The sequence below is a fragment of the Ochotona princeps genome, chromosome 6 (genome assembly GCF_030435755.1).
Source record: "Ochotona princeps isolate mOchPri1 chromosome 6, mOchPri1.hap1, whole genome shotgun sequence".
NCBI classification, from domain to species: Eukaryota; Metazoa; Chordata; class Mammalia; order Lagomorpha; family Ochotonidae; genus Ochotona; species Ochotona princeps.
In genome coordinates, this window is record NC_080837.1 from 20964840 (window position 1) to 20992802 (window position 27963).

General features: G+C 39.3%; 1 protein-coding gene across 4 annotated transcripts in view; it reads left to right on the forward strand.

Annotated features, from left to right (window-relative positions):
* ICE2 (interactor of little elongation complex ELL subunit 2) overlaps positions 1-27963 on the forward strand; it is a 50517-nt gene that overhangs the window by 12867 nt on the left and 9687 nt on the right. For 2 of the 4 annotated variants that reach the window (XM_058665755.1, XM_004578028.4), the window contains 8 exons: positions 537-718; positions 4833-5820; positions 7106-7281; positions 11557-11686; positions 18716-18800; positions 20845-20895; positions 22503-22761; positions 27407-27588. In XM_058665755.1, coding sequence (XP_058521738.1) covers positions 537-718; positions 4833-5820; positions 7106-7281; positions 11557-11686; positions 18716-18800; positions 20845-20895; positions 22503-22761; positions 27407-27535 — 2000 coding nt within the window. In that variant the 3' untranslated portion in view covers positions 27536-27588. Of the gene's footprint in view, positions 1-536; positions 719-4832; positions 5821-7105; positions 7282-11556; positions 11687-18715; positions 18801-20844; positions 20896-22502; positions 22773-27406; positions 27589-27963 lie in introns of those variants that run through there. The other 2 variants (XM_058665756.1, XM_058665757.1) reach the window with 2 other exon arrangements.

Sequence of the window (27963 nt, forward strand, 5' to 3'; positions counted from 1 at the left end):
TCAGCTTACTTGCCTGTTACTGGAATTGAGAATTAACAGAGTCCTATACTTAAAAACCCTGGGATTATCTCTATATAACATTAGACGTTAATTCCTCCGTGTAAAATACCCCCCTACTGTTTTGGTTTGTATTTAGAGATTTTTTTCATCTGCCAGAGTTAGTATTTTTGTAACAAATAAATGAAAGATAATGTCTAATGTAACAGAACTACAAGTTAAATATATTACCTGTTGTAACAGTTTCATAATTTTTGCAAGTTGATTTAACAACTGTGTAATAATAGTCAGAATACAAAAGTGAAATCTGAGAAACATTAAGTCTTGTTAGAAAGTGAACAGATTTCTGTTAGCAGTTGGATTTTCTTGCCCTTGGATCTCCAAGGGACATTAAAACCTTTTCGCCTCTGAGGTGATAGATACGAGATGTGCTACTGTTATTGATCTCCTTGTTTTGTGATGCTTCTGTCTTAAATTCTGTTTTATTTTTGTAGTGAAATTGTAGGTACTGATCACCCACACTCTGTTTCTGTTTTAAGGGTCAAAACCTGTTAAAATAATTTATATCAATTCACCACTTCCCCGGAAAAAAATGACAATGAGAGAGAGAAATCAAATGTTCCATGAAGTTCCATTAAAATGCATGATGGCCAAAGCCACATCTGTTCCAGTCTCTGCAGTGTTTATGGACAGACCTGAAGAGAGTGCATCTGAAATAGACGTATGTAATCATTGTTTTCTCTTCAGGGAAATGGTGCTTGCTTATTCTTGAAAGCCCAGTTGCATTTCAAGTTTTCAGACCTAGTAGTTAAAAATGAAGGATTCAGTTGCATTTCAGAGGGCAGGTGTGTTTGGCTTAGCAATTGAGATAATTGTGTTCCATGTCAGAATGACAGAATGTGAGTCCCTACTCTGTTCCTCATTTCAGTTTTCTATTCATACATAAATTTGGGAGGCAGAAAACATAAGTTGAGTGGTTGTATCCCTGCCACCTATAAGGGAGACATTGATTGAGTTCCTACCCAATTTTGTTGTGGTCCAGTCCCAGCACTTGCAGGTATTTAGGAGAATGAACCCAGCACTTGCAGGTATTTAGGAGGGAGCTTTCTTAAGAGTCTCTGCCTCTCAATTAAAAAAAAAATAAAAATAAATGGAATTCTAAATCTACCTAGACTTTAAGCAACTAATTTAACTTTCCTAAGCCTAGTTTTCTCTTTTTATTAAAAAAAAAGTGTGACCATTATTGTACAGTAGGTTAAGCTATTACATGATAATATCGCACTCCATATCTGACAGTCACATCAAGTCTCAATTGCTTTGCTTGCAATCCATGTCCTCAGCTGATGTGCCTGGGAAGGTGGACAAAGATGGCCAAGTGCTTGGGGCCCTGCTGCCCACAAGGGAGACCTAGATAGAGTTTCGGAGATTTTGTTTCAACCTGGCCTAGCCATACCACCAGCTGTTACAGACAGCAGACAGAAGATAATTTGCTTTTCCTCTCAATCTCTGTATGTATCTGTGTGTCACTCTGCCTCTCAAATAAATAAATGTTGAAAAATCAAATGGAGATCAGCATCTGGTACTGCGTACTAGGCCACTCTCTGCAGTGCTGGAATCTCATATGGGTACCAGTTGAAATCCCAACTGCCCAACTTCCCATCCAGCTCCTGTTAAAGTACCTGGAAAAGCAGTAGAAGATGGCCCAGGTGCTTGGTGTACTCACTTGAGAGACCCAGAAGAGGCTCCAAATTCCTGGCTTCAGCCTTCAAAATTTAGGAATGAATAAAAGCAGTCTTCTCTGAGCTTGGGTTGGTGGCCAAGGGTGTGGATGCTAATAAAATAACCTCAGAAATGTGAGAGCTTGGAGGTGCTATTGGGAAAATAAAGTAAATGAAGCGGAAGTAGATGTGTGAATATGGATGTTTTCTATTGAGGATTAGTAAGGTCTTTCAGGATTGGAAAAATGAACAGATTTTAAGTAAGGCAGAAAACATTTAGAAAGTTTTATTTAGGAGTGCATGTAATTTTAAACATGCCAACCTTATTGTCTGTACAGCTTGTTTTTTTTCTGCCATTTGCATCTTAATATTTTTATAACATGTCATAAGCATACTTCCAACTTATGTTTTGTTTTACAATCTGTTTTGATCTACTAAAAACTAGTGTGGCGAGGCCAATGTTGGAAACCAACAAGAATATGAAGTAGGGGTGAGAGTGGTAATAGGTGATAAGAGCGGCTTCTTTCCGTAATGGTAGGCCTCAGCTTATGAACTATCCTCGTGGTGACAGCTACAATGCTGGATTAAGTATAAAAACTTTCTGACAGATATCAGAGATCAAACAGGATAGTGAGGTCCTGGAGAAGACGGAAATCCAGAAGGAGGGACCGTCATTCACAGGCCACTGAGAAAATGATCTGTGTAGTTTTGACAGCATCCTGAGACTAAAAGGACAAAGGACAAAGGTCAGATTTCCATCAAGGACTTGGACTGCAGGGTACTAAGTGGCAGGAGATAGTGTCACCTTACACCTCAGGTTACATACTCTTGATTTCCAGTGATTGATATTCTGATTTCTGTTTCTATATATTCTGTATTTATCATTTTGAGTTTTTTATTTACTGATTTTCAAGTGCTTAGTACATTGTTTTAAATCTCAAAACTTTATAATTTTATTTATTCCTAGAATGCCAAATAAGACTTTAGCAGTTCCTGTTTTGTACTTGAAATTTACTTTGTATATGAAGTTATAGTCTGTTTTTGCCAGTGCTCCTTATAATCTTGGGAGGGAAGAGAGATATTTGACTTAAAAACTAAAGTGTGTTTTAGTGAATAGTTTTTTTAACTGTTAATTTGCATTTATTTAATATTGTTCGTGCTTTGTATATCCCTGTTTGTTTTTGCTTACTTAGAGACCTTGTATTATTGACCAGGTAAAATTATCAGATTCCCTTGTTATTTTTCCTGTGTATATGTGTATGTTTTCCTTAGAGAGTACTCCCATCCCTTGGTTCACTCCCCACACACCCCCTGTGCCTTCCCCCTAACCAAGACTGAATCTGGGGCTTGGGACCTTATTCCTAGTCTCCCCTGTGGGCACAGGACCCCAGTGACTTTAGCCATCCCATTACTTCCCAGGGTGCTGGAATCAGAAGGGAGATTCCAGAGTCACCCTAAGTTTCTCTGTGGGGCACAAGTGTTATCCTAACTTCTAGGCCAGACATCTGCCCCAACTCAGTTTGTGACCTTGTGCATTCATCATCAATTTCATGTTTTTTTGGTTTTTTTTTTTTTCAGTAGAACACTCTTTTTTGACCAAAATCTCTTGGGTGATTTCCACTTTGTCTAACACTGATATTACTCTTCTTGCTGTCAATGATGTCAAATCCAGATGTTTTGTTTCAAAAAGGGCAAGGCACTGTGCCAGAAGAATGTCTAAACACAATGTCTCATCTGATCTTTAGAACAAGTCCGACATAACCATACAATTTCTGTTTTAGAACTGGAGAAATTGAAACTCATGGTGGTTAAGGAATTTATATACCTTGATCTTTCTTACTCAGTACGTAACTGTTGGTAGCATGTTTCTTGCAGAGTCTAAACTGTAAGGCTAGTGGTTGTATATATATAGTCCTTAAAAACATTTCCATGGCATTTATCTTAAGTGTTCCACCAGACTGAGGAGATATCTTCTGGTTCTATGTATTTGGAGAGGTGATAGTTTATTATTGAATAAATAAATTAAGCTGTCTGTAGTTCATACTTTACTAAAACAAAAACAGTACAGTACATAAAAATCTATACCCTTAGTGACTTTTGTCCCCAAAAAACAATAAACCTTTTCTGAATCACTGGATTCATTTGTGTCCCCTTACATTTCCTTGCCCCCCCCAATACCAACTAAGGGATTATTTACTTAAAGGGGGAGAAAAAGCTTAAATTCACTGGCACCCCGAATGACTTCAGTGGCCAGGGATTTGGGCTCAGGGGCTGGGGGAAAGAAATGGACAAGCGCCCAAAATTCTATCCTAGACTCCTAGATGGGAGGCACAAGCCCAAGTACTCGGGCTGTGTCCTGTTGCCATTCCAGGGACGGTTAGCAGGCGGCAGGATTAAAGGTGGAACAGTAAGGACTGGAACCAGCCCTGCAATATGGAATGTCAGTGTCACAATCCCTGCTCAGATGGGGACAGAAAGTCATTGGTGGCAGGAATACGCCCGATGCTGATGGCATTTCACAGGCTGCTGGGGAAAGCAGCTTTCTGTGGAAAGACTTTGTTCTTGGTCAGTTGAGCACAGATCTTTGCATGAAAACTAACTGGAGTAGGAAAAATGAAAGTCCACTTGCCTTCTATTTGACTTTACATTTCTTTTTTGTAGTCATTTATTCTATGATTAACAGGCTGTAGTAATTTATGAGTTATTTCATTTCCTGTGCTGAGTTGGCCAATTTATTTATGTGTGCATTTCAATAGGAAAGTGGTTAATTACTAGCAGTTTGTTGTCTTCTTGAGCATGAACTTTTAAAGTCTTTGGACTTGCTACCTTTTAAAAAACTGCCATCTGCTGATACCCTCCCCACATGCCGTAATGACCAGGCTGAAGCTCAGAGCCAGGAATTCAGTCTAGGTCCAATACCCAGAACTATCATCTGCCTCCCAAGGTCTGAAAGTGAGAGGAGACTGAGGATGCAAACTTAGTCACTCCCATATAGGATGCAGACCAAACTTTCTAGGCTTTCTGCTTTTAAAGAATGTGAACTATGTATTTGGAGGATAGATAAGTGAAGAGTGATCTGAAACTTTGACTAATAATTTGCTGATATGTTCTCTTAAGATGTCCAGTGAAGTTAATGATTGCCGGAAAATTGAGTCTCTTGAAAATTTGGATCTGGGTTTTGATGATGATGTTACAGAACTTGAAACTTTTGGAGTAACCACCAGCAAATCATCCAAATCACCAAGTCCAGCAAATAATTCTACAGAGCTCAACAGGTCAGATACTCCCGCAGCCCCCAAAGTAGCAGCCACACCTGTGACGCCAACTGTACCAGATGTCGCAGCTAATTCCAGAAGTTTGTCTCAGATTCTGATGGAACAACTGCAGAAGGAGAAACAGCTGGTCACTGGTGTGCATGAGGGCCCAGAGGAATGCAGAAGTAAAGATGATCTGGAATTGGCAGCATGTGGTAAAAATATATCAAAGTCTGACAGGTCTTTGATGAAAGAGAGTGACTTGAAAACATCTGAAGCTGTGCAACTGGAATGTCTTAAGGAAACTGAAAGCTCTAATAAAAATGATGCAGCTAGAGATGAGATGCATGCTGACAGCAAGAAACTACATGTTCAGCAGAGTGCAGATGCTTTAAAGGATAAGACATCAGAGGCAGACAAAACTGGAAGTGAAAATCTGTCCAGTAGTGATACCGATGAGGACTGCTTAATCATTGATACAGAGTGTGAGAATACCAGCACTGGAAAGATGGCAGCTGCGGATTCTAATTTAAGTACCAGACCAGCTAGCCCAAATTCTTCCTCAGTACCAGCTGCTGTGGCATGCCAGACTAGTACTACCTGTGCTCCTGAGGAGTCCTGTATTTTGAAAAAGCCCATCAAACGGGTATATAAAAAATTTGATCCAGTTGGAGAGATTTTAAAAATGCAGGATGAGCTCTTAAAGCCAATTTCTAAAAAGGTACCTGAGATGCCGTTAATGAATTTAGAAAATTCTAAACAGTTTGTTCCTGAGCAATCTTCAGCTCCTCTAGATGCCTGTAGTTGGCCAAAATCTGGGTGGACTTCTGCGTTTCAGAAACCAAAAGGACGTAAGTAAATATTTGCCAAAAAAACTTCCACTGTTCCTTTTCCTCGAATTTTTCTTCCTCATTTTTTCACTTTTTTATGCCCTGTTTTATAATCTTTACTTATTAATGTTTTAAGTTTTCAATCTGTTGGTCAGTATTTCAGCTTCCAAATTGTCCTTTGCAGATAAATATCCAAAGGTGTATGGATTTTATGTTTATTCAACACCTGGAGTGGCTGCTAAGTTTTAGGTAAAATGGTTTGCCAACCTGATGTAGGGGAAATGTATCAGGAATAATTATAAGTGTTAGTCATTCCAACGTGTATTTATATTTGGTATTGGACTATAGTTTGGTATACTTTATTTTTGTAAGATAAATATAGATTAGCTATTCAGTCCTACATAGATTAGAAATATTGGACCAGCACTGTTAGCCCTGTTGCCTCGGCATCCTTCATGGGTGCTGGTTCATGCCCTGGCTATTGCTCCACTTCTGATCCAACTCTCTGTTTAAGCCTGGGAAAGCAGTTCAAGATGGTGCAGGTCCTTGGGCCCCTGCACCCACATGGAAGACCAAGAAGGTCTCGGCTCCCAGTTTTGTAGCAGCTCAACTTTGCCTGTTGCGGCCATGTGGGAGCTGAACCAGCAGAGGGAAGACCTTCTATCTCTGTCCTTCTCTTTCTGTAAACCTACCTTCCAAGTAAAAATACATCTTTAAAAAAAATTGGCTTTTAGATATCTTTTAAATGAGATTCTTCCTCCTTATTAATTTAGATTTATTTATGTGTTTGAAAAGAAGAGTGACAAGGAGAGACAGACATATCTTTCACCTGCTGGTTCACTCCCAAAATGGCCAGAATTGCCAGGAATGGGCAGGCTGGGTTGTTGAGTTAGGCTGAAACTAGGAACCTGAAATTCCATCCAGATTTCCCACATAGGTGGCAAGTGCCAGACACTTGGGCCATCTGCTACTTGAGCAGGATCTGAGCCTACCGTTGAACATCTGTAACTCAAGGTGATGCTCATATGCCTGGTTGCAGGTGTTGCACCATAATGACCCCATGTCTCAGTAATTTATGTTTTGCCTAGAGTTATCAACGTTTACAGTTAAAATAGGGCCTAAAAGATTTGATTTCAGCTCTTGCTGCAATTCTAGTAGAAAGCAAACTGATACAGTAAAATTATGAGAGCAACCTAAGGCAAAAAGTACAAATTTGAAGTTGATGGAAATTTAAAGATGGTTGGATTGTTTTATTCTGAATCATGGTAAGAATTAACAAAATAAATATGACAAATTATTTTTAAAGGGTTGCCATATGAACTTCAGGACTATGTTGAAGATACGTCGGAATATACGGCTCCCCAGGAAGGAAATTTTGTTTATAAGTTATTTAGTCTGCAAGACCTGTTATTACTCGTGCGTTGCAGTGTCCAGAGGATAGAGACAAGACCACGTTCTAAAAAATGGAAGAAAATCAGAAGAGTAAGTTGTTTTTTTGCGGGGTTAGAATGTGATAGCATAAGTAGATGATTAGCAATTTAACATGCTAATTTTGTTTTATTTTTAAATTGGTGATTACTCTTATGATATTACTAGATTGAACTTTGTAGTAAAATTATGAGGTCAGTTTTAAAAACAGAAAGTTAGTATGTATATATTCATAAATGCCTATAACATTCATATGTGGAAATTACTTTATGAAAACTATACCATCATCGGTTTGATCTAGATTGCCACGTACATTCCTGGTTTTCCATGTGAATTTGAACATTTGTTATGAGAAGTGAGTGTGTGTCATTTTAGAAGTCCAGGTACTTTCAAAGATGGACTTTCACATGCATTTAAAATATTTCCATGAGTATTAGAAAACCACATTTCATTTTTCTCCATTTTGGGGAGGAGGGGTTGATATGACTATTTTCCTCAATAAAGCATTTTGCAGTGCAATTTGAGTAACTATTTCAGTGGGTTTTGTATAACTAATATTAGAAATTCTCTTTTCAAATTAGTTTTTCTTTTTTGTGTGTTTAGCCAATTCCTGTAATTAAGATACTTTCTTATAATTAATGATGTGAGAACTACTAAAGTGTCTTTCTCTATGTTTCTCTTAGAATTGATTTCTGTTGTGTACATTTATCATTATACCCCATTTTGTCTTTTTAATTTTTGGTGTCTGTTTCTTGACCATTTTATATTTTGGAGTGGATAGGGATTAGGTGAATTGTGTATATGGGGATGATCCTACCTTGGTCCTGATTGAGTGTTCCCTCTATTTTATCAGTGCTTACTTTTCCACACCAGTTAGCACACCATGTACAAGGTAGAGCCGCGCAGACCCTAGGATGTATATTCTGTCTGTCAGAATCCAGTGAACTTGGTGGAACTTTCATTTGATAATATTTTATTCTTTAACTGCAAGGAAGATTGTGATGAAACTATTTTAAATTATTTTAAATTCCAAGTTAGTTTTCATTGTTAGGTTTAAGCAGAGAATTTTGTGAGTTTCTTTTTAATAAATTGAGAGCGAGGGAGAGAAATTAAATTTTCTACCTGACTGACTCCAGAAATGCCTGCAGCAGGTCAGAAATGAGCCAGGTCAAGGCCAGGAACTCAGAATAGCAAGGACCTAACATCTTAAGTCATCACCTGTTTTCTCCTGGTACAGGAACCAATGTCAGGCTTAGAACCAAGACACTCCAGTGTGGTATGTAGATGTCCCACCTGGTAGCTTAACTACTGCATCAGGTGCCTACCTCCAAATGGAAAATCCTGCAAAACAGATGGCTTTGAATTAAATGATAAGCAAGTGCTTTTTATAGGAAAGTCATGAATCATAAAATATTACAGGTTTAATGTTAATCTCCATTTTCGTAAATGTAAGTGTCCTGTGAATTAAAAGATTTTAATTGGCTATTTTCCCTCTCTCATCTATATTTAACTGTAATAAATTTAACAGTTCTAAGGTTGAATATCTGAAGTGCCTGTCGTGTCAGTGTTGCAGATAGTATTTTCAAGTTTGTTTTATTTCTTATTTACTGTCTTTCTGGTTTATTTCAGACTAACTCATTTCACTTCCTATCCAGTAAGCCTATACCAATTTGAGTTTGTCTTTCACTCTATAGTACTTAGAAATTGTTGATAGCCAGTATCTCTTAAGTAAGAATAGCCTTGGGAAATTTGGGATCCTCATTTAATTCTTGAACAGGACAGTTTGGTAAGGACATTGTCATTCGCTTGACTAAAGTGAAATTAGTAACTGTCAAGACATTACCTGTAGTAGAGAATTAATTTTTCATTGCGAAGTCAGGACAATTTAACCCAGAGGATGTCTGAGAAGTCTTATTATTTTGGTTGTGTCAAACCCAAGAGTAAAACTTGAAATTTCCACTGAGTAACTATTACATTGTACCTATCGTTATTTGTGATGTTTCAGTGCACGGGGCTTAAATCCCTTAGAAGAATTCTGCCCCATCCAATCATTTCTTAGGCATGTGTCTCCAAGAGGTTTTATACCAGAAAAACTCAACAAATAAGTGCCAAATAAATGAGAGACCTGAAGAGTGGCGGCGGGTGGAGGATTGGCAGTTATTGTTAAAGATTTTTGGAAGTGGTGTTATTTAGTCAAATAAGAATGCATCCTCAATATTTCCTGCCTAAAACCCAACTTGAAATCTGTTTAACTTTTTTTTTTTTAAGGAAAGGGTTGGCTTCTTTTTTTTTTTTTGGAAGATTTATTTATTTTTATTGGAAAGTCAGATATACAGAGAGGAGGAGAGACAGAGAGGAAGATCTTTCGTCTGATGATTCACTCCCCAAGTGAGCACAACGGCCGGTACGGGGCCGATCCGATGCCGGGAACCAGAAACCTCTTCCAGGTCTCCCACACGGGTGCAGGATCCCAAAGCTTTAGGCCGTCCTCAACTGCTTTCCCAGGCCACAGGCAGGGAGCTGGATGGGAAGTGGAGCTGCCAGGATTAGAACTGGCGCCCATATGGGATTCTGATGCGTTCAAGGTGAGGACTTTAGCCGTTAGGCCACGCCACCGGGCCCTTAACTTTTGATGTTTAGGAACTTCATCTCCTCCAGTTTTCCTTAATTCTGCGTTTCTAAGTTATTGTAGCTGAGATTTTAGTTTCCAGTATCATTTACACTTCCTCATCAGAACTGTGTTTAAGAGCTGCATTTCAGAGGAGAGCTTAAAACAGCAGCCATTTTCAAAAGATGGTACGAATTTAAGAGGCTAATTTGAACTGTATCACAAAGCTGGAATTTACCCAATTTTAAGCATAATTATCAAATCCAGTCCAAGTAACTTCAGATGATTTGATATTATCTGTTATTGTCTATTTCAGCTAGCCAGATATTCTAAGTGCTATATTTTTAAATGCTCAAGAAATGAGATGCAATTATTTTAAAATTTTAGTTGGCATTCTAGAACCAGAGAAGAGATTTTGATCTAGATGTTAGGAAAAAAAGAAGGAATTGTAAGGGATTGATGAGAGAATACCAACCAGTTGATACAACTTTAGGAATATATCTGAAAGTCTGAAATGAGGAAAAACTTATATAAAAAAGTAGAAGACAGAAAACCAAGAGAAACTTTGAAGAAAAATAGAAGCCATCTATTGGGGGCAAAAAATAGTGAATTTAATTTTGCATTATGAAAATTTTGGTTGTAAATTTGAATGCAAAGACAAAAATTTCTTTCCCTTAGCTTCCTGGAGATGGCAGTAGAACACATACAGAGATTAGAGCCAGATTTAGAACTTAGGTGTTTAGATGGGACAGTGTTATCAAAGAAAATCCACCTGAGTATATACTTCTAAATAAACTTTTCAGAATAGTATATATTTTACTTATTCAACCTGAATACACTCTGAATAGATAATTTCTCAGATCTTTAGTGTCTTCCTGTTACAAAGATGCCATCCAGTGGCATTGATGTTAATGCTCACTGGTTGAATGAAAATGAGTGCTCAGAACATGAGTCTGAGACAGTGTGACTAAGGACCCACAGGAACTAAAATCTAGCCATTTTTATTTTTGCTTGCTTGTTTGTTTCTTTTATAGTTACTGCTTCCCAGAATGTAGCTTTGAACTGTTGGGCAGTTTTATAAGACAGCCTCTGTTCTAAGGATCCTAGTACATTCCCTGACAGAAATAAAATGTATGCATGTATGAGGAGATACTGGTTCTGGGTGGGGCTGGCAGTGGCTGTGCGAGATTTCTTATCCGTTTACCTCTTGCCTGTATCTGCCAAGGATTCATTCTCTCTCTCTCTTTTTTAAAGATTTATTTATTTGTAATGGAAACGCAGGTAGACAGAGAGGAGGAGAGAAAGAGAGTAAGATCTTCCAGCTGATGGTTCACTCCCCAAGCAGCCGCTAACGGCTGGAGCTGAGCAATCCGAAGCCAAGAGCCTCTTCCAGGTCTCCCACGCGGGTGCAGGGTCTGAAGGCTTTGGGCCGTCCTCGACTGCTTTCCCAGGCCACAGGCAGGGAGTTGGATGGGAAATGGGGCCTCCAGGATTAGAACCGGTGCCCATATGGGATCCCGGTGCATTCAAGGCGAGGACTTTAACCACTATACCATCACGCCGGGCCCAAGGATTCTCTTTATGAGACTGAAATATATTCATCTTTTTGTCTGAATCTGTTCCAATTGAAAGAGTGAAGAAGTGGCTATGCTGTATAGACAAATATACTTTCTGTTAATGGCAAATTAATGGATCTTTGAATGCATATTCTTGCATTGCAGCAATCTCCAGTTTATGTGCTCCCAAAGGTAGAATATCAAGGTTGTTATGGAGTTGAAGCTCTGACTGAAAGTGAACTTTGTCGCTTATGGACTGAAAGTTTATTGCATTCAAACAGCTCATTTTACGTTGGTAAGTTGCATAAACGTCTTTGTTCTTTTTAATTCCCTTGTACACTCATATTTTTTATAAGAGATTCAGTTGTAAACGTTTTCATTCTATACTTTTTAAATGTTGTAATTATGTTAATGTTTTCACCTACTTGTGTTTTCTGAAAGAACTATTTGTACATATGTATGTGTGTTTTTAAAATTGTGGCATGATCTGCAGGGGTTTGATTGGCATTTGCTGGATTTATGTACGCTTAGTATACCACGCATGACAGATTTTTTGTTGTTGATTTTTTTATTTCAAACATCTCAGTCCCTCCCATTTCATGCTTCTCTCTTCAGTCTCTCCTTGCTCTGATCTCTCAGTGCATTATCTTTAATTTCTCTTGATTTGCTGCTTCTTTATAATTTACTGTTGTTCCATCCATCCCTTTTCCAATTATAAGTAAGTAATTTTGAAGTCAGTATCTAAGGAAACCGTGTCCTCACAGTGCTTAGCACAGTGGCTGGTATATGAGAAGATTATTTGCTTGAAATGTTTTTATCCTTTTGGATAATCAGGCAATTTTTTGTTTTTACATTTTTTGAGAATGTTAATAAGATAATTAGCTCAGTCCTTCTACTTAACTGTCAAAGGAAGTGGATGGCTAATGGTACTGCTTGAACCCCCCACCCTGCCTCCCGCGTCCATACACACTGCGCACAGTGTTTTGCAGTAATTTTGATAATCAGAATTTTCACATTCCTCCAAAAGACCTCACATTAACAGTTTTCATGTAAACTGTTTGGAAGCCATTGCCAACACATCCATTTTAGGTAGGGCAGATAAAAACCTATCAGTAAACTATTTTAAAATACTGATAAAGAATGGAAATTCATGACTAAAACATTGAAAGTTTAAACTTTTTAATGGGTAATTTAATAGATCAAACTCCCATGCTGTTAAATATTCTTTTTGAAACTTCATTGAAAAACTGACATTAAAATAGGAAATAACTTGTATATCTTTTTTAAAAATCAGACAAAATTACATTATTCTAGTTTCACCCATGAGAAAACAAAAATCCAGAGTTTGTGAAGGTCACTAATGTTTTTCTAAAGGGACAGGCCTTTCCTTCCGGAGGCTGGCACAGCCTGGTTAAACAGCCTATACCGCGAACCACTGTCTGAGCATGGCTGAACAACTGTGCTGATTATGGAGCAACCTGGACATTTTGCACACCTAAAATAAGAGTTGGAGCTTTGAACTGTCTTCCTTTTTTGTTTCTTTCCCTCCTTCAAGGAGGGGTGTAGTAAGTCTGTAGCCAAGGCACGTTGGAGACTTGGCATGCCTGGGTGGCTCTGCTGTTCTTAAAATTCCTGCATGACGATTGCAGTTTGTGCTGGCCATCCTCTTTCATTCCTGGCCACCTTGGAGCCGTTCATCTTAGTAGTGGGAGATAATATCTTCGGTCTAGGTGAAACTGGTGAAAAATGTATGTATTACACTGTTTTAAATGGTCATTTGTTTTTTATTTCAGTGAAGGATGTATATGCAGTGTACATTACTGCCATCAATCTTCACTTCATCAAGCCTTTCCAGTGATTTTCCTGAGTGTCCTTCTTTAATTAAAAGAGGACTGTAACAACATTTAAAAAAATATATATATACACAATTGCTTTTAAAAGCCCCGTTACATGCCATACTAAATATATCCAAGACTTCATATTAAGGTACTTCTAGCCCCACGTTGTAGTGTTAAAAGTACAAAGGACATGATGTGGGAAGCTGGTAGGAGTACTGTGATTCGCTACCACAGAGATGGTGCTTGCTTTCTACCGTGAGTTGTGCAAGAAGGCAGCAGACACTGTTCTAACTGCTTCTGATAGCACCGAAGAAAAAACCTAGTTCTCAGCATTTTAATGTTTTAAATCATAATGTCCTAAATAAATAGTTTAATATTTTCCACTTCCCTTACATTTACATTTGGAATATTTGTAATGTTTTGACAGAAGGTGTAAAGGGGCAGAGCAACGATGATTTTTTCCCATAAATTATTCACTTTTCAAGTTTCTGTCTTATGATCATTTGTATGGTCTGTATACATACAGAGTACTGTCTGTATGAACTGGATGTGTGTTTGTTTGCATGTATCAAAAGGCTCTGTACTGCACAAAGCAGTGCTTCCCAACTTTGATGCATTCGGAACAGATTTGTGCAGTGCCCTGAAGTACAGAGATTGCTTCTGTCCAAGGCCAGAGCCTGGGGAACTTTGCCCTCTCCAACGTTGCTCAGCTTCCCGAAGCACTGAGGAAATGAATTTCTCAAGCATGTGTCTTAATCCCTTCAGGCCCACAGGTTAGAACGCTGCAGTGTGCAAAGTCGTGATCCTCTCAGAGAGGTGGGCGCCCAGAGCATTCACTAAGATATTTTCTCTGCAGTTATTTTTGATGTACCATATTTGGTGTATTACAGTAATATACCTTCTTTCATTGCATTGATCTTTATAAAGAGAAAGTCTGTGAGTTTCCTCAAAGAAGTATTTAGTGAAAAGCCAAATATTTTTATTGCATGTAATGTTCCTTTTTATAATTATTAAGCCATTAACATGTGTCTTTGTTATTAGAAATGTCATTGTATAATGAGTGTTAGAAATGCAGAGGTGAAATCAAAGCTTGGCATCAGAAATTACGAGTAGGAGTGGAAACTAATGGATTTGCTGTCTAGGAAGGAAGTCTTCTAGTAAGAATGCTTCAAATTAAATTTATTTGAGCATTATGCAAATGAAAGGGGCTGAATATTGAAATGGATGCTAAACTATGTGCATATTTCATTGTCCCAGTGATTGACATCAGCTTCCTAGGTAATTTGATTAAACAATGGGCATTTCAAATAAAATAAAAGAACAGAAATAGTGTTATTTTCAGCACCGTTGACTGCTTGTACCATGCTACAACAGCATGGTATTTATGTTGAAGTGATTGTATAACATGTAACTCAGGATTATTTTTCATATCACTCTTTTTTGGCTAGTTACACAACCTCAGTGTTGTGTCTCAACCTGTTTTAGAACATGCCTGGTGCTTTTTTAAAAATGCATGTTATCAAGAGAATCAAGATGGGGGAATAGAGTAAGGATACGTTTAAACAGACGAGAAACTTCAGCGAGTGTGAAGCAGAGAGAGCACATTCCAAGAAACAGAAGAGGACAGAAAAACAGCAGAGGGGTACCTAGAGACTGACAGACACAGGAAAGCAGTAGACACAATGGTGAGGTATTGCAGAGACAGATATCCCAGCAGCATTTTTCAAGTGGTAATCTGAATCGCACTGGCAGCCATAACTACATCAGCAACTGGGTGGGAAGGGACTTTGACCAGGATGCAGAAGGTGAACCCAGACAAAGAAGTGCTTGTCCTTCTGGTCTGTTTGATTTGACCAGGAGCAGAGACAGAGCAGCAGATCCCAAATGGACAGTGCAGGAACAGAGTGGATTTCACAACCCAGTCCACCCTCTAGAGCTGTGTCGGTTGTCATTTTGTTTAAGGAGGCAAGGGCTGTGGTCAGTACTGCTCATGCAATAAGTTGGAAGTGAATTCATTTTTGGCTCAGCAAACTGCAACAACATGGCATCCTTCAGGTTGCACCCAAGATAGGTCTGGGTGGCCATCAGACTTGATGGCCAGCAGATCAAGAACTCTAGTAGTGGCACATCAGGTGCAATTTCTTACAGTGTGGCAAAGAATTAAGACTGCAGGGGATAACAGTAAGCTGCAAATGCACTGAGCTTGGTGAGAACTCACTGAGCGCGTTGCATTGCACTGGTCCCACAGGAAAATACCGACTATGAAATTGTACTGGTCAAAATAGGTCTATATAACCCTCAGACCTAACAGCCAACAGGTTCTGGCTAAATCAGTACCACCAACAATGTAGCTATATAGGACACCTGGCGTCTCCCTAATCCTGGGACCTACTCCAACTAGAAGTGGAAGAAAGATTGTACAGATTCCAGATTCTAAAAAGCAAAGAATTGTCGGCCCAGGATAATGTACCCAGCAAAACTTTCCTCTGTCTTTGAAAATGAAATAAAATTCTTCCACAGTAAAGAAAAGTTAAAAGAATTTGCCTCTTCCAAAACTGCCCTATAAATGATACTTCAAGATGTTCTCTTGACAGAGAAAAGGAATAGCACCCACCAAAACCAAAGGCACATGAGAAGAACATTCCACTGACATAACAATAGAAGACTAAATCAATGAACAACCCATTGCTAAAATGGCAGGAACAAATTACCACCCGTTTATATTAACCCTGAATGCTAACAGCCTAAACTCATCAATCAAATGCCATAGATTAGTAGACAGGATTAAAAAATCTATTTGTTGCCTACAGGAGACACATTTCACCAACAAAGATCAGTGGAAACCGTATCTCGTGAATTTTGAATTTTTTTGTTAGTTTCATCTCTTCAGAACACTTTGTTCTGATTAATTTCTTCAGTGACTCATAGACCATACAGTAGCATCATTTTCTTCAAGAAGTTTCTTGATTTTCTTTTTCATTTTTTCAGCAACATATTAGTCATGCATAGCATGTTATTTAACTTCATGGTGTTGTTAATTTCTTTTTCTTCCTGTTGTTGATTATGTTTTGTGGCTTTTCATTTAAGGGGATGTACAGTAACTGTAATGGAGACTGTCATATCGAGCAGCATATTATTTAACTTCATTTCATCATAAATTTCTATTTTTCTTCCTTTTGCTGATTTTGTATTCTGGCTTTTCATTTAAGGGGATGTACAGTAACTGTGAAATGGAGACTATCATATCCAGATGTGAGGATACAATGCAATATACCCCTTCCAGATAAAGATGGCCTTACAATGAAACTGTTTATTATATTTTGACAGTAGGATGCTGGACTCTCTGCCATTGTCCATTAACTGTGTATGAAGAACTATACTATAGGAGTGATATAGGGAAACTGAGTCAGGGGGGAGGGAATTGGAGCTGGGATAAGGGAAATCCCAGGACCTATGGAACTATATCATAAAATGATAATAATAAAAAGAAGTAAAATGTTAAAAAAGAGCAGAGACAAAGCCAATTAACAGTTATCAAATGTTAACATTGTCAAAAAAAAAATGCATCTATCTTGGCCCAGTGTGTAGTAGTCTAGTGGCTAAATCCTTGCCTTACACATGCTGGGATCACGTATGGATGCCAGTTCATGTCCCAGCTGCTCCACTTCCTTTCCAGCTCCCCGTTTGTGGCCGGGGAAAGAGGTAGAGGCTGGGCCAAGGCCTTGGAACCCTGCCACCCCCGTGGGAGAGCTAGAGGAAGCTATTGGCTCTTGGCTTCAGATCGATTTAGTTCTAGCTGTTGCGGCCCTTGGAGAATGAACAAGCAGATGGAAAATTTTGTCTCTTTTCTGTGTATATCTGCCTTTCCAATAAAAATAAATAAAATCTTTTAAAAGATGCATGTTCTCTTGAGAATGAGCTATTTAGTTTTCTTAAATTCCAAAATTTATATAAAAAATTGTTTTAAATTTATTTATTTTTATTGGAAAGTCATATATACAGAGAGGAGGAGAGACAGGAAGATTTTCTGTCTGATGATTCACTCCCCAAGTGAGCACAACTGCCAGTGCTACACCAATCTGAAGCCAGGAGCCAGGAACTTCCTCCAGGTCTCCCACATGGGTGCAGGGTCCCAAATCTTTGGGCCATCCTCGACTGCTTTCCCAGGCCACAAGCAGGGAGCTGGATGGGAAGTGGAGCTGCCAGGATTAGAACTGGTGCCCACATGGGAACCCGGTGCATTCAAGGTGAGGACTTTAGCCTCTAGGCCACCGTGCTGGGCCTATATTTCAAAACTTTAATAAAGTAAAACTTCATGAAGACTGCTTTGATTTTTTTTTCTTTTTTTTAAGATTTTTATTCCAAAGTCAGATATACAGAGAGGAGGAGAAACAGAGAACAAGATCTGTCCGATGATTCACTCCCCAAGTGATCACCACAGCTGGAGCTGAGCCAATCCAAAGCCAAGAGCCAGGAACTTCTTCTGGGTCTACCATGCGGGTGCAGGGTCCCAAAGCTTTGGGCCATCCTCAACTGCTTTCCCAGGCCACCTTTAGGGAGATGGAAGGGAAGTGGGGCTGCCAAGATTTGAACCGGCGCCCATATCGGATCCCAGCTCATGCAAGGTGAGGACTTCAGCCGCTAGGCTGCTGCTCAGGCTAAAAGTCCTTGCCTTGCATGCACCAGGATCCCTTATGAGTATTGGTTCATGTTCCGGCTGCTTCACTTCCCATCCAGCTCCCTGCTTGTGGCCTGGAAAAGCAGTCGAGGACAGCCCAAAGCTTTGGGACCCTGCACCTGTGCAGGAGACCCAGAAGAGACTCCTTGCTTCTGCCTTCAGATCGGTTCAGGTCCTGCCATTGTGGCCGCTTGGGGAATGGACCATTGGAGGATGATCTTTCTGTCTCCTATCTGTACATCTGCCTTTTCATGAATACTAATAAATAAATTTTTTAATAAAATGGGAAACTTTTTGGTGTACTTTCATTCAAATAATGAGATCTTTATATCTAAATTTTTGTTACAAACCAGTTATGTCTTAGAGATGTGTGAAGGTACTTTAAAAGTTCATGGAAAAAATGGAATTAAAAGTAAGTTTATTGTGGTGCAAAGAAATTGAAATCCAGGCACAGATTTGTTTTCTGTGCTACATGTTTTCTGAAAATGTTTTGAGTTTCTCATTTGGAATTAGAAAAGTCAATATTTGAACAGTTACTAAATTGTAGGCTTAGAGATAATTTTATCTTTGCAGTCAGGTATAAATGTTCAGTAGTTTAGAATGAATACATATTTCCTTTTTAATCTGCATTTTACATTAGTTTTAAATATACTATTACTTGATCAACTTGCTAAAATATACCTTCCTTTTAGAATATAAACTTTCTTTAAAGTTACTAAAATTTTGTAAAAACATCTTCGAGGAGACAAGATGATTTGTTTTTTAAATGTTACTGTTGCTTGTTGCTAAAGTTGGTATTTTATTTTAGGACACATTGATGCATTTACTTCAAAACTTTTCCTGCTAGAAGAAATTTCCTCAGAAGAATTAAAAGAAAAGCTATCAGCACTCAAGTAAGAAAGCTTACTTGTGGTAGGAATTGAAAAACTTCTTAATATAGTGGCTCATTTTTCCTTACTTCCAGATATTGGTTAATTTTAGATGTTATTTTCAAGACTTTTGATCTTTATATATTGAGACTTCCCTGATCAAATTTTTTTTTTTTTAAAGATTTATTCATCTTATTACAGCCAGATATACACAGAGGAGGAGAGACAGAGAAGAAGATCTTCCGTCCGATGATTCACTCCCCAAGTGAGCAGCAACGGGCCGGTGTGCGCCGATCCGATGCCGGGAACCTGGAACCTCTTCCAGGTCTCCCATGCGGGTGCAGGGTCCCAATGCATTGGGCCGTCCTCAACTGCTTTCCCAGGCCACAGGCAGGGAGCTGGATGGGAAGTGGAGCTGCCGGGATTAGAACCGGCGCCCATATGGGATCCCGGGGCTTTCAAGGCGAGGACTTTAGCCACTGGGCCACGCCGCCGGGCCCTCCCTGATCAAATTTTGAGCCATCCATGTTAATCATCTCCATCTCTAAATTAAATGTGGTATCAGGCCCCAGTTTGATGGCATTGCACACTGATCCTCTGCTTGTGGAACCAGCAGCTCTTATGGGTGCTGGTTCTAGTCCTGGCTGTTCCACTTCCAATCCAGTTCCCTTGTTACAGACTGGGAAAGTAATAAAAGATAGCCTAAGTCCTAGGCACCTGCACCTGGGTGGGAGACCCAGAAAAAGCACCTGGTTCCCAGTTTCAGAACAACCTAGCTATGGCCATTACAGCCATTTTGGGAGTGAACTAGCAGATGAAAGATATGTCTGTCTTCCCCTCTCTGTGTATAACTGTGATTTTCACGTGAAATAAATAAATCTTTCCCCAAAAATTGGTATCAGCAGTAGCACTGTGTTTGCCTGAGATGCAAGACTACAGCTAGAGAGTAGGTGTTGTCTGGAAGCACATGCATGGGCAACAAGCTTTGGGCAGTCATAGTACGCTGTGTATATTGATTTTGAGACAAGTTTGTAAGTTTGCCCAACCATTATTACATCTCTAAGTGCAAAGGAAAATAGCACATGAATGTGACCTCATTTGTATCTCATGGCTTGCTAAGAAAGACTAATGGTAATTTTCTCTCCATTTCGAGTTATGAAACTAAGATTTAGAGTGCATTTCCACAGAGCATCGGCCTGAGCTAGTCAAATTCCTGGTAGTTAATGTTTGATTCACCACTTAGGATGAGAAATTGACCTGACATACACTGTCTGCGTAGTTCCAACTTTGGAGCCTGACACAGATTTTCACATTTCCCAGATTTAAACTTAAACTTCTGCTTAAACTTCAGTACACTCACTTATGTTAAAAGGATTGCTTCTCTTGAGCAGTAACTTTGTTACATTAGCAACTAGAAAAGCTTTTCTATGCCCTGTTTACTGTTTGCTCCTTTCAGTGAAAACCATTCTGTAAGGGAAAAAAAGGAAAAAGGAGGAGGAATAAGCTTAGGCCTAAAAATACTAAAGAAATACAGTGAGTTCTTGCATCACACAAAGCCAAAACATTTTATGACTACAGAGATAAATCAGGAAGTGTCAAAAATTAAATGTTTATTCAATATATAGGTAAATTTTGGTTCTCTTTGTTTTGCATTGTCTCATCTGTTTAAATATTGAGGAAATCTCTTTCTAGAGAGCTGAAATTGTTTTTTGGTTTTAAATTTGTTTTTAAATTTAGGATTGACATGTAATACTTGTATATTTCTAAAGGTTGCATTGAAATCTTTTGATATGTAGGGACAGCTTAAACCCACCTTGCCAGGAAGCCAGCCAGCCTGCTTTCTTCTCTTTCTGTCTGGAGTCTGCCTGCTCCTCTCTTCCAGTTCTGCATACAGAATACAGTGCATCATCAGGACTAGAGCCACCCCCACTGTGGACGGCAAAACCCCAGGACCTGTGACAGTCCCCCTGCTGTGTTTCACTGCCCTCTGTCCATCTTCTGAGCTGAGTATGAATTAACAGTAAGAATTTTATGGATTAATTTTACATGAATGTTTTCTGTTTAATAGGATTTCAAGTTTACTTAACATTCTGCAGCACATTCTGAAGAAATTAAGCAGGTACGTATTTTGGGGGCCTTTTACATTGATGTCTTTATTTTCTTCTTTGATGATATTTCTTAGATTCTTTGAGGATGTGCTATTAGAGATAGATAGAAAATAGCCCAGGAGGGCTCGGCAGCGTGGCCTAGTGGCTAAGGTCCTCACCTTGATCCCATATGGCCGCTGGTTCTAATCCCGGCAGCTCCACTTCCTCTTTATCTCTTCTCCTCTCAGTATATCTGACTTTGTAATAAAAATAAAATAAATCTTTAAAAAAAAAAAAGAAAAGAAAAGAAAATAGCCCAGGAATGTGTAAGGAATTTTTAAAGCAATTTTCTGAAACTCTTTTGTCAATAACCTTATTTTCAAATTTAAAAAGTTAAGAGAATCTAACTTATTAAGTTTGTAGACAGGCCCACATAATAGAAATATGATTAATCTTTACTGGAAATACTGTATTGTAGGGAAGAACTGCTGTTCTCCTTGGGCCCTTTGCTGCAGAGTGATGTGTAATCGCAGGAAAGCACAGTATTCTGATCATATCCATTTAGCTCTTCATGGTGATATATTGATTCCCTTGGAGTTTTCTAAGGAGAAAGAGAAAATGTGGGTTTGATGTTTGACTTGAGAGAATGGCTCATGATTTAGGAGATGTCCTGTGAAGTTTGCCTGCCTGCATGTGGACAGATTGCTTATCATCTCTGATTTGTTCACCTAGCTCTGATGTGGGGATAATAATTAGTATAATTTGCCTTGAAAGTTTTTGGGGATTTATTGAAAACATTAATGTGAGGTAGCATAGTAGCAGTTAGCTCATGATATTCTTTAGTTGCTAGCTGCTATTACTGTCCTCATTGAGTCTCACATTGATTTGTTATTATTTATCTGGCTGTTTCTAATACAACTGAGTATAGTAAACATGTTACATTTGACTTTGGTTTTTTCTTAAATATTTATTTATTTTTATTGGAAAGTCAGATTTACAGAGAGAAGGAGAGACAGAAAGATCTTCCATCTGCTGGTTCACTCCCCAAATGGTTGCAGTGGCCAGAACTGAGCTGATCTAAAGCTGGGAGCCTCCTCTGTGTCTCCCATGAAGGTGCAGGGTCCTCCCAGGCCACAGGCAGGGCGCTGGATGGGAAGTGGAGCAGTTGACTGGTACCTATATGGAATCCCAGTGCTTACAAGGGAAGGATTAGCCAGTTGAGCCATTGGGTGGGGCGCATTTCATTGACTTTATGTATCTATTCACCTACTTTTATGTACAAAAAAAGATACAATGTAACATGAATGAAAATACATACTAATGCTTATCAGTATCTGTTGTCCATGCATTAGAAATTTTTTTCAGTAATATTATTTTGAAAACTTACACATTGACTTAAATAATAGTTAAAAAGAAAAATCAGATACACTCAACTTTGGAATAAATGTTAATGACATGAAAGGTGTAGGAAATTAAAAAGATTTCTTAAGTTTTGTATTATGATAAAAATACTTTTGTAAAGGTTTTGTTCTATTCCTATTATAACTGTATGCAGTTTTATGATAGATCATGATTAAGAAAATGTTGTTGCACTTGATACCATGTGAGCCCAGCATTGAGTTTCAGTGTGTGGATTCAGCTTGCAGGAGGGTTCCTACTTGTTGTCGCATGCCGCAGAAGATTCTTCACTCCTGATCTACAAGGCTTCTGATGGAACATTTACAAGGACAGCATACAATTTGCATAAAACACATTGTGACCTCCCTGGTGTACCTTCCAGTCTCTCAGTTCCCTGGGTCCCGTTAGATCCCAGTCTCCTATTACCTTATCATATCCACCATGGAAGAATACCTTGTACCTTTCCACCTAAATCGCTGGGCCCCACCATGCCATCAAAGGTGAGATCTTTGTTTTTGAAATTGTGTTCTATTCGTTTTTTACTATTATTATTTTTTTCACTGATTGTTATAGCCTAATGTCCAGATTTACCATGTCGATTTCAGTTATATCCATAGGAAAAATAAAGTTGAATGCTCTGTCAAGTCCCATTTTGATGCTAGCAGAGCTTTTTGTAAGATTTGTAAATCAATTAAATACAATTCTGTCAGCTTGTTCAGTGGATGCATAAGTGAGACATCTGCCTAGTTACATTTCTGTGTTCCTGTGAAACGGCAGGTTAAATGTGTTTTGGTATATTTTATTTATGTGTATTTGATACCTGTTCATAAAACATTTGAAGCATTCAGCATTTAGTGCAATAATATTCCCAATCTATAATATTAAAAATTGATCAACAGGGTATAGAAAATAAAGCAGATATTACTAATTAGTGAATGAAATGTCTCATTAAAAACACAAATAAGGCATTAAGAACTAATTGTATTCTAAGTATTATATAGCTCAGTGTTTATTGAATTAGTGTTATTGTCATTATCAGATTAGCAGTTTAATGGTATTTCTCTATCTGAAACTCTTTGTGCAGGTCATTTGTATTATATACGGAATTCCAACTTTGGTTGTAGAAAAGCTTTGTTCCCTACAAATGAATCTAACATTCAGAGAGCAAAAACTGGATCTCTTTTTTCCCTGCTGCCAGAATTTTTTTTTTAATTTATTTATTTTAAAGATTTACATTTTTGTATTGTTTCGGCTTTTTGAAAGGCAGGGTTACAGAGAAAGGTAGAGACACAGAGAGACCATCTGCTAGTTCACTCCCCAGTTGGCTGCAATAGCTAGAGCTGAGCTGGGAATCTCCCACACAGGGGCAGGAGCCCAAGGACTTGAGCCATCCTTTGCTGCTTTCCCAGGCCATAAGCGGGGAGCTGGATGGGAAGTAGAGCAGCCAGGACAGGAATCGGCATCCATATGGAATCCTGGCACCAACAGGAAAGAGGTTAGTTTGTGGAGCCACTGCACCAGCCCCCCAAAATCTTCCAAGACAGAATTATTGTCTCTATTTTGTAATTTGAGTACAGTTGCCCCACAGCACCTCACTTCTATGTCCTTTGAATGTTCAATTCTTTTCTGTGTTTCACTGGATTAATCTGTAATTGGTGTTGAAGTCCTTTTGAAAGATACCGGGAATGCAGACACTGAGGATATTTTTAATAATTGACCCGGCTTGAGTGGCGTATGTATTGCAGATCTGCCTTCTGAGACTGCTTTGCAGAGAATCCTTGTGGAAAGGAGAATTCCTTGCTCATTTCTAGTTAACTGTGGTCAAGAAATCATGTGTTATATAAGTAGGAAAAGTAAAAGCATGGAGAAAGTTAATTTTTAAGCATTTTAAGCTAATTAATCCGTAGTTTGGTTTTTTTCCACTTTAGTTTTAATTAGACGTATTGGGTTTATTTTTTGTTGTTTTTCTTCTTTAAAGAATTACTTATTTTTATTGGAACGGCAGATTTATAGAGACAAAGCTCTTCCATCCACTGACTCACTCCCTAAGTGACCACAACGGCCAAAGCTAAGCCAGTCCAGAGCCAGGAGCCTCTTCTGGGTCTCCCATGCAGGAGCAGGGTCCGAAGGCTTTGGGCCGTCCTCCACTGCCTTTCCAGGATACTAGTAGGGAGCTGGATGGGAAGTGGAACAGCCAGGATACCAACCAGTGCCCATATAGGATCCTGGAAGATGCAAGGCAAGGATTTAGCCACTAGGCCATCTTGTTGGGCCCTAATTAGACATCTTTGTAAGCAAAGCAAAACTTTTCTTAAAAATAATAATTGAGGGGCCCAGCACGCCTTGAACACGCACCCAGGATCTCATATGGGTGCCGGTTCTAATTCCGGCAGCCCTGCTTCCCATCCAGCTCTCTGCTTGTGGCCTGGGAAAGCAGTCGAGGATGACCCAAAGCTTTGGGACCCTGCACCCACATGGGAGAACTGGAAGAAGCTCCTGGTTCCTGGCTTCGGATCGGCACAGCTCCAAGCCATTGCAGCTCCTTGGGGAGTGAACCATCAGATGGAAGATCTTCCTCTCTGTCTCTCCTCCTCTCTGTATATCTGCCTTTGTAATAAAAATAAATAAATCTTCCAAAAAAAAAAGGTGATAAATTATCAATAGACTGGCAAATAATGTCAGATACTTTATGCTTTGGAAATAAGGTTGTTTCATCTTTCTGAGGTCTAAAATGTGCTCTATCACAACTAGAAGATCATTTATTTTAGAAGAAATTGCACATATCCTGGTCTTGGCCACATAAAGTTTAGCAATTTAATTATGTGTCTCTTTGAGCACTTGTTAGTCTGTGTACTTTTTAAATTACTTCATGCATCCAGTCCAGGGGCAACTACTTGGCGAGTTTATCCAAGAGTAGATTGTTATACACCCTAGGATATGGTACAGTGAGCAGATAATTAACATTTGGTTTGATACATTTTTGAAAAACCAATGGAAAGTTTTCGAAATGGGCCCACCTGCATTCAGTCTAGGCCTCCAGTTAGAGGGAATCACCCCAACCTCTCTTTTTCCTGGCCAGGTCTTGGGGAATAGGCTTTGTAGTTCCAGCCCAGGTAAGTCTCAGAAGGGAGTCCGGCCTTAGCAGCAATTGGGAGGGATCAGCACTTTGGGGAAACTTGTTGAAATAAGAATGTGGGTTAAGCAGAAACCATCTGTTTATTTCTTAGTTTTTATCTGGTGCAATCCCATACTCCCTGTCAGCTCTCACCCTTGTCCAGTTCCTTGGTCATGCTCCCTGGGTGAGCTCTGTGTCCTGCGTCTGCTGCACCACACAGAGGCTGTTGAAGCAGGGAAGGGTCCCACCAGCTCCCTGTGCTGCCTGGGACTTGCACTTCCTGTCTTGTACGAGTACTCCAGACTGAGGCTTTTTTGTCCTTTTACAGCATCTGCAGTAAATATTGCACGCGTGAACAAGGACACACATATACAGGCTTTCAAAGGAAGTCTTCAGAAGGTTTGCTTTCCTTGAAGATACTGTAAATGTAATGTGCCTTTATAAGAAGCACCCAGCTGAATGGGGAGTAGTATAGATTACTCTTGTTAGAGTACTCATAGCAATTTTCTAATTACAGTGTTAGAAAATTCATCGGAATGAGCCTCAGAGAACAGACTGAAATGCTTAAGTTTATCCTTTCTAGCCATATAATTAGCATCTCAGAGTTGTCCCGTAAAGAGACAGTAGATTTTACGAATTAGAAGCAGGTGTCTGGTGCGTTGTTAGTGAGCCTGCAGCCCCCTAGAAGCAGTGGAAGCAGTGCCGGCAGCACTCCGGCTGGCCTAGGGATTTGCATGTGGTTAGAGCTGCCATATTACCTGTCATTGCCGAGGTGGGATTCCCTGGACAGGATGTGCAGAACAACCAGTGCGAGATAGTCAGGGAAGGTCGAGAGAGCTGTGCTGTGTTCTGTAGGAACTGTTCCAGGCCACGCACCTTGGTCCTTGTCTGCGAAGTGAAGCCTTTGCTACCCCTTTTAAACATTTTATGTGCTCTCAGTGATCCAAGGAGATGACAGCATTTCCAGTTCTCATCTTTAACCGCAAATAGCAAGGGATTGTGTCCAAGAAAAGTCCTCCTCTAGTCCGTAAGCTGAAAAGTGGGATATGGAGGTAGAACCAGCACCACCACAAAAGCATCCTCCCTCGCCTCTTCCCCTTCCGGGTCTTCTCTATCACCTTGCAGCTGTGCCTTCCCCTTTTCTTCTTTTGCCTGATTCTTCTGTGAAATGCCCTCTGTGTTTGCTATCTCCATGCCCCCTTCTGTCTTGTCTTTGTTTTCTCTCCTGATTTTTCTTTTCTCCTTCTTCCCCCTTTGGCTATTTTTTCTCCACACTCTTACCTTCCTTGTATTAACATCTGTTTTTCCTTTGGTCACATAATCTCTTCTCCCTCTTTCCGACTCCAAACTCCTCCTTTGTCCTTCCTTTTCCTCCATATGTGTTTCTCATTTCTACCTTGTTGTTGCCTTCAACCTGATTATTAAAACCACATCACTGAAAAGGCTTAGCATTTTCTAATTTATTGGCATTATAGTCTGCTCCACATATAACACAAATAGTATTTTTCCTGTTCACTTCTCTACCCTGTTCTGCCTTCTTCCTTAATTGTAGGAAAGTTGGGTAAAATAAAATTGTCAGATTAGAACAACCAGACAGCCAAGGATTAAGAATATATGCAGGAACTGGCACCATGGGATATTGCATATTAAGCCTCCACCTGCAGTGCTGACCATCCCATTTGGGCACCAGTTCAAGACCCAGCAATTCCATTTCTGACCCAGCTCTCTGCTGATGGCTTCAGAAAGCAACAGAAGATGGCCCACCTTCGTAGGAGACTTTTCCTGGCTTTACAGCAGTCCAACTCCAGCTGTTGTGGCCATTTGGGAAGTAAACCAACAGATTGGAGATCTCTCTCACCTCTCTGTAACCTTGCCTTTCAAATAAATAAAATCTTCAAACAAAAATAAATGCATGGAAGCATACAAAAGATGATTTGCAAGGTGATGAGTACATATGTAAGTAGCAGTGGACTTCATGTGGCTGTGATGGAAGTGCAGTAAGCCGTTCTGTTCTTTGCTGCATTTCTTAGATTGGAGTAACAAGAATGCCTTCCCGGGGCCGCAGGAATCCAGTTTCCATGGAAACCAAAAGCAGCTGTTTGCCTGCTCAGCAAATTGAAAGTGAAGGAGTGGCTCCCAGTAAAAGAAAAATAACTTGAGGATGAAGATGAAAATTTAAAAACCAGTTGTAACAATGCTTAATTTTGAAAAGTTTGAAAGGAAATAAACTTAAAAGATTGGTAAGCAGGAGGAAACTTTTCTTGTAATAACCTCAAGAGTTATTAAGAGTGCCTTGAAAAACTGCTGTCTACTTAAGGACTGTTTTGGAAGTACAGTGCTCTGCCCTCCATCCGTGCTGCTTGAGGAGAATCCAGTCCTGTGTCAACATGACCATGACAGAAATGTGTAAAGAAGGAAAATAGCTACCTGTTATCCGAAAAATGTAAATAAAATATTTTGCTTCTTTTAGGATATTTATCATTGTGTTTTATGTTTCTAATTCAAACTGTATTGCCAATGTTCAGATGGGTTCAAAGGGTTAGATATTGCAATATGAGAGATAATTATGAGCTTTGTCAATATTACT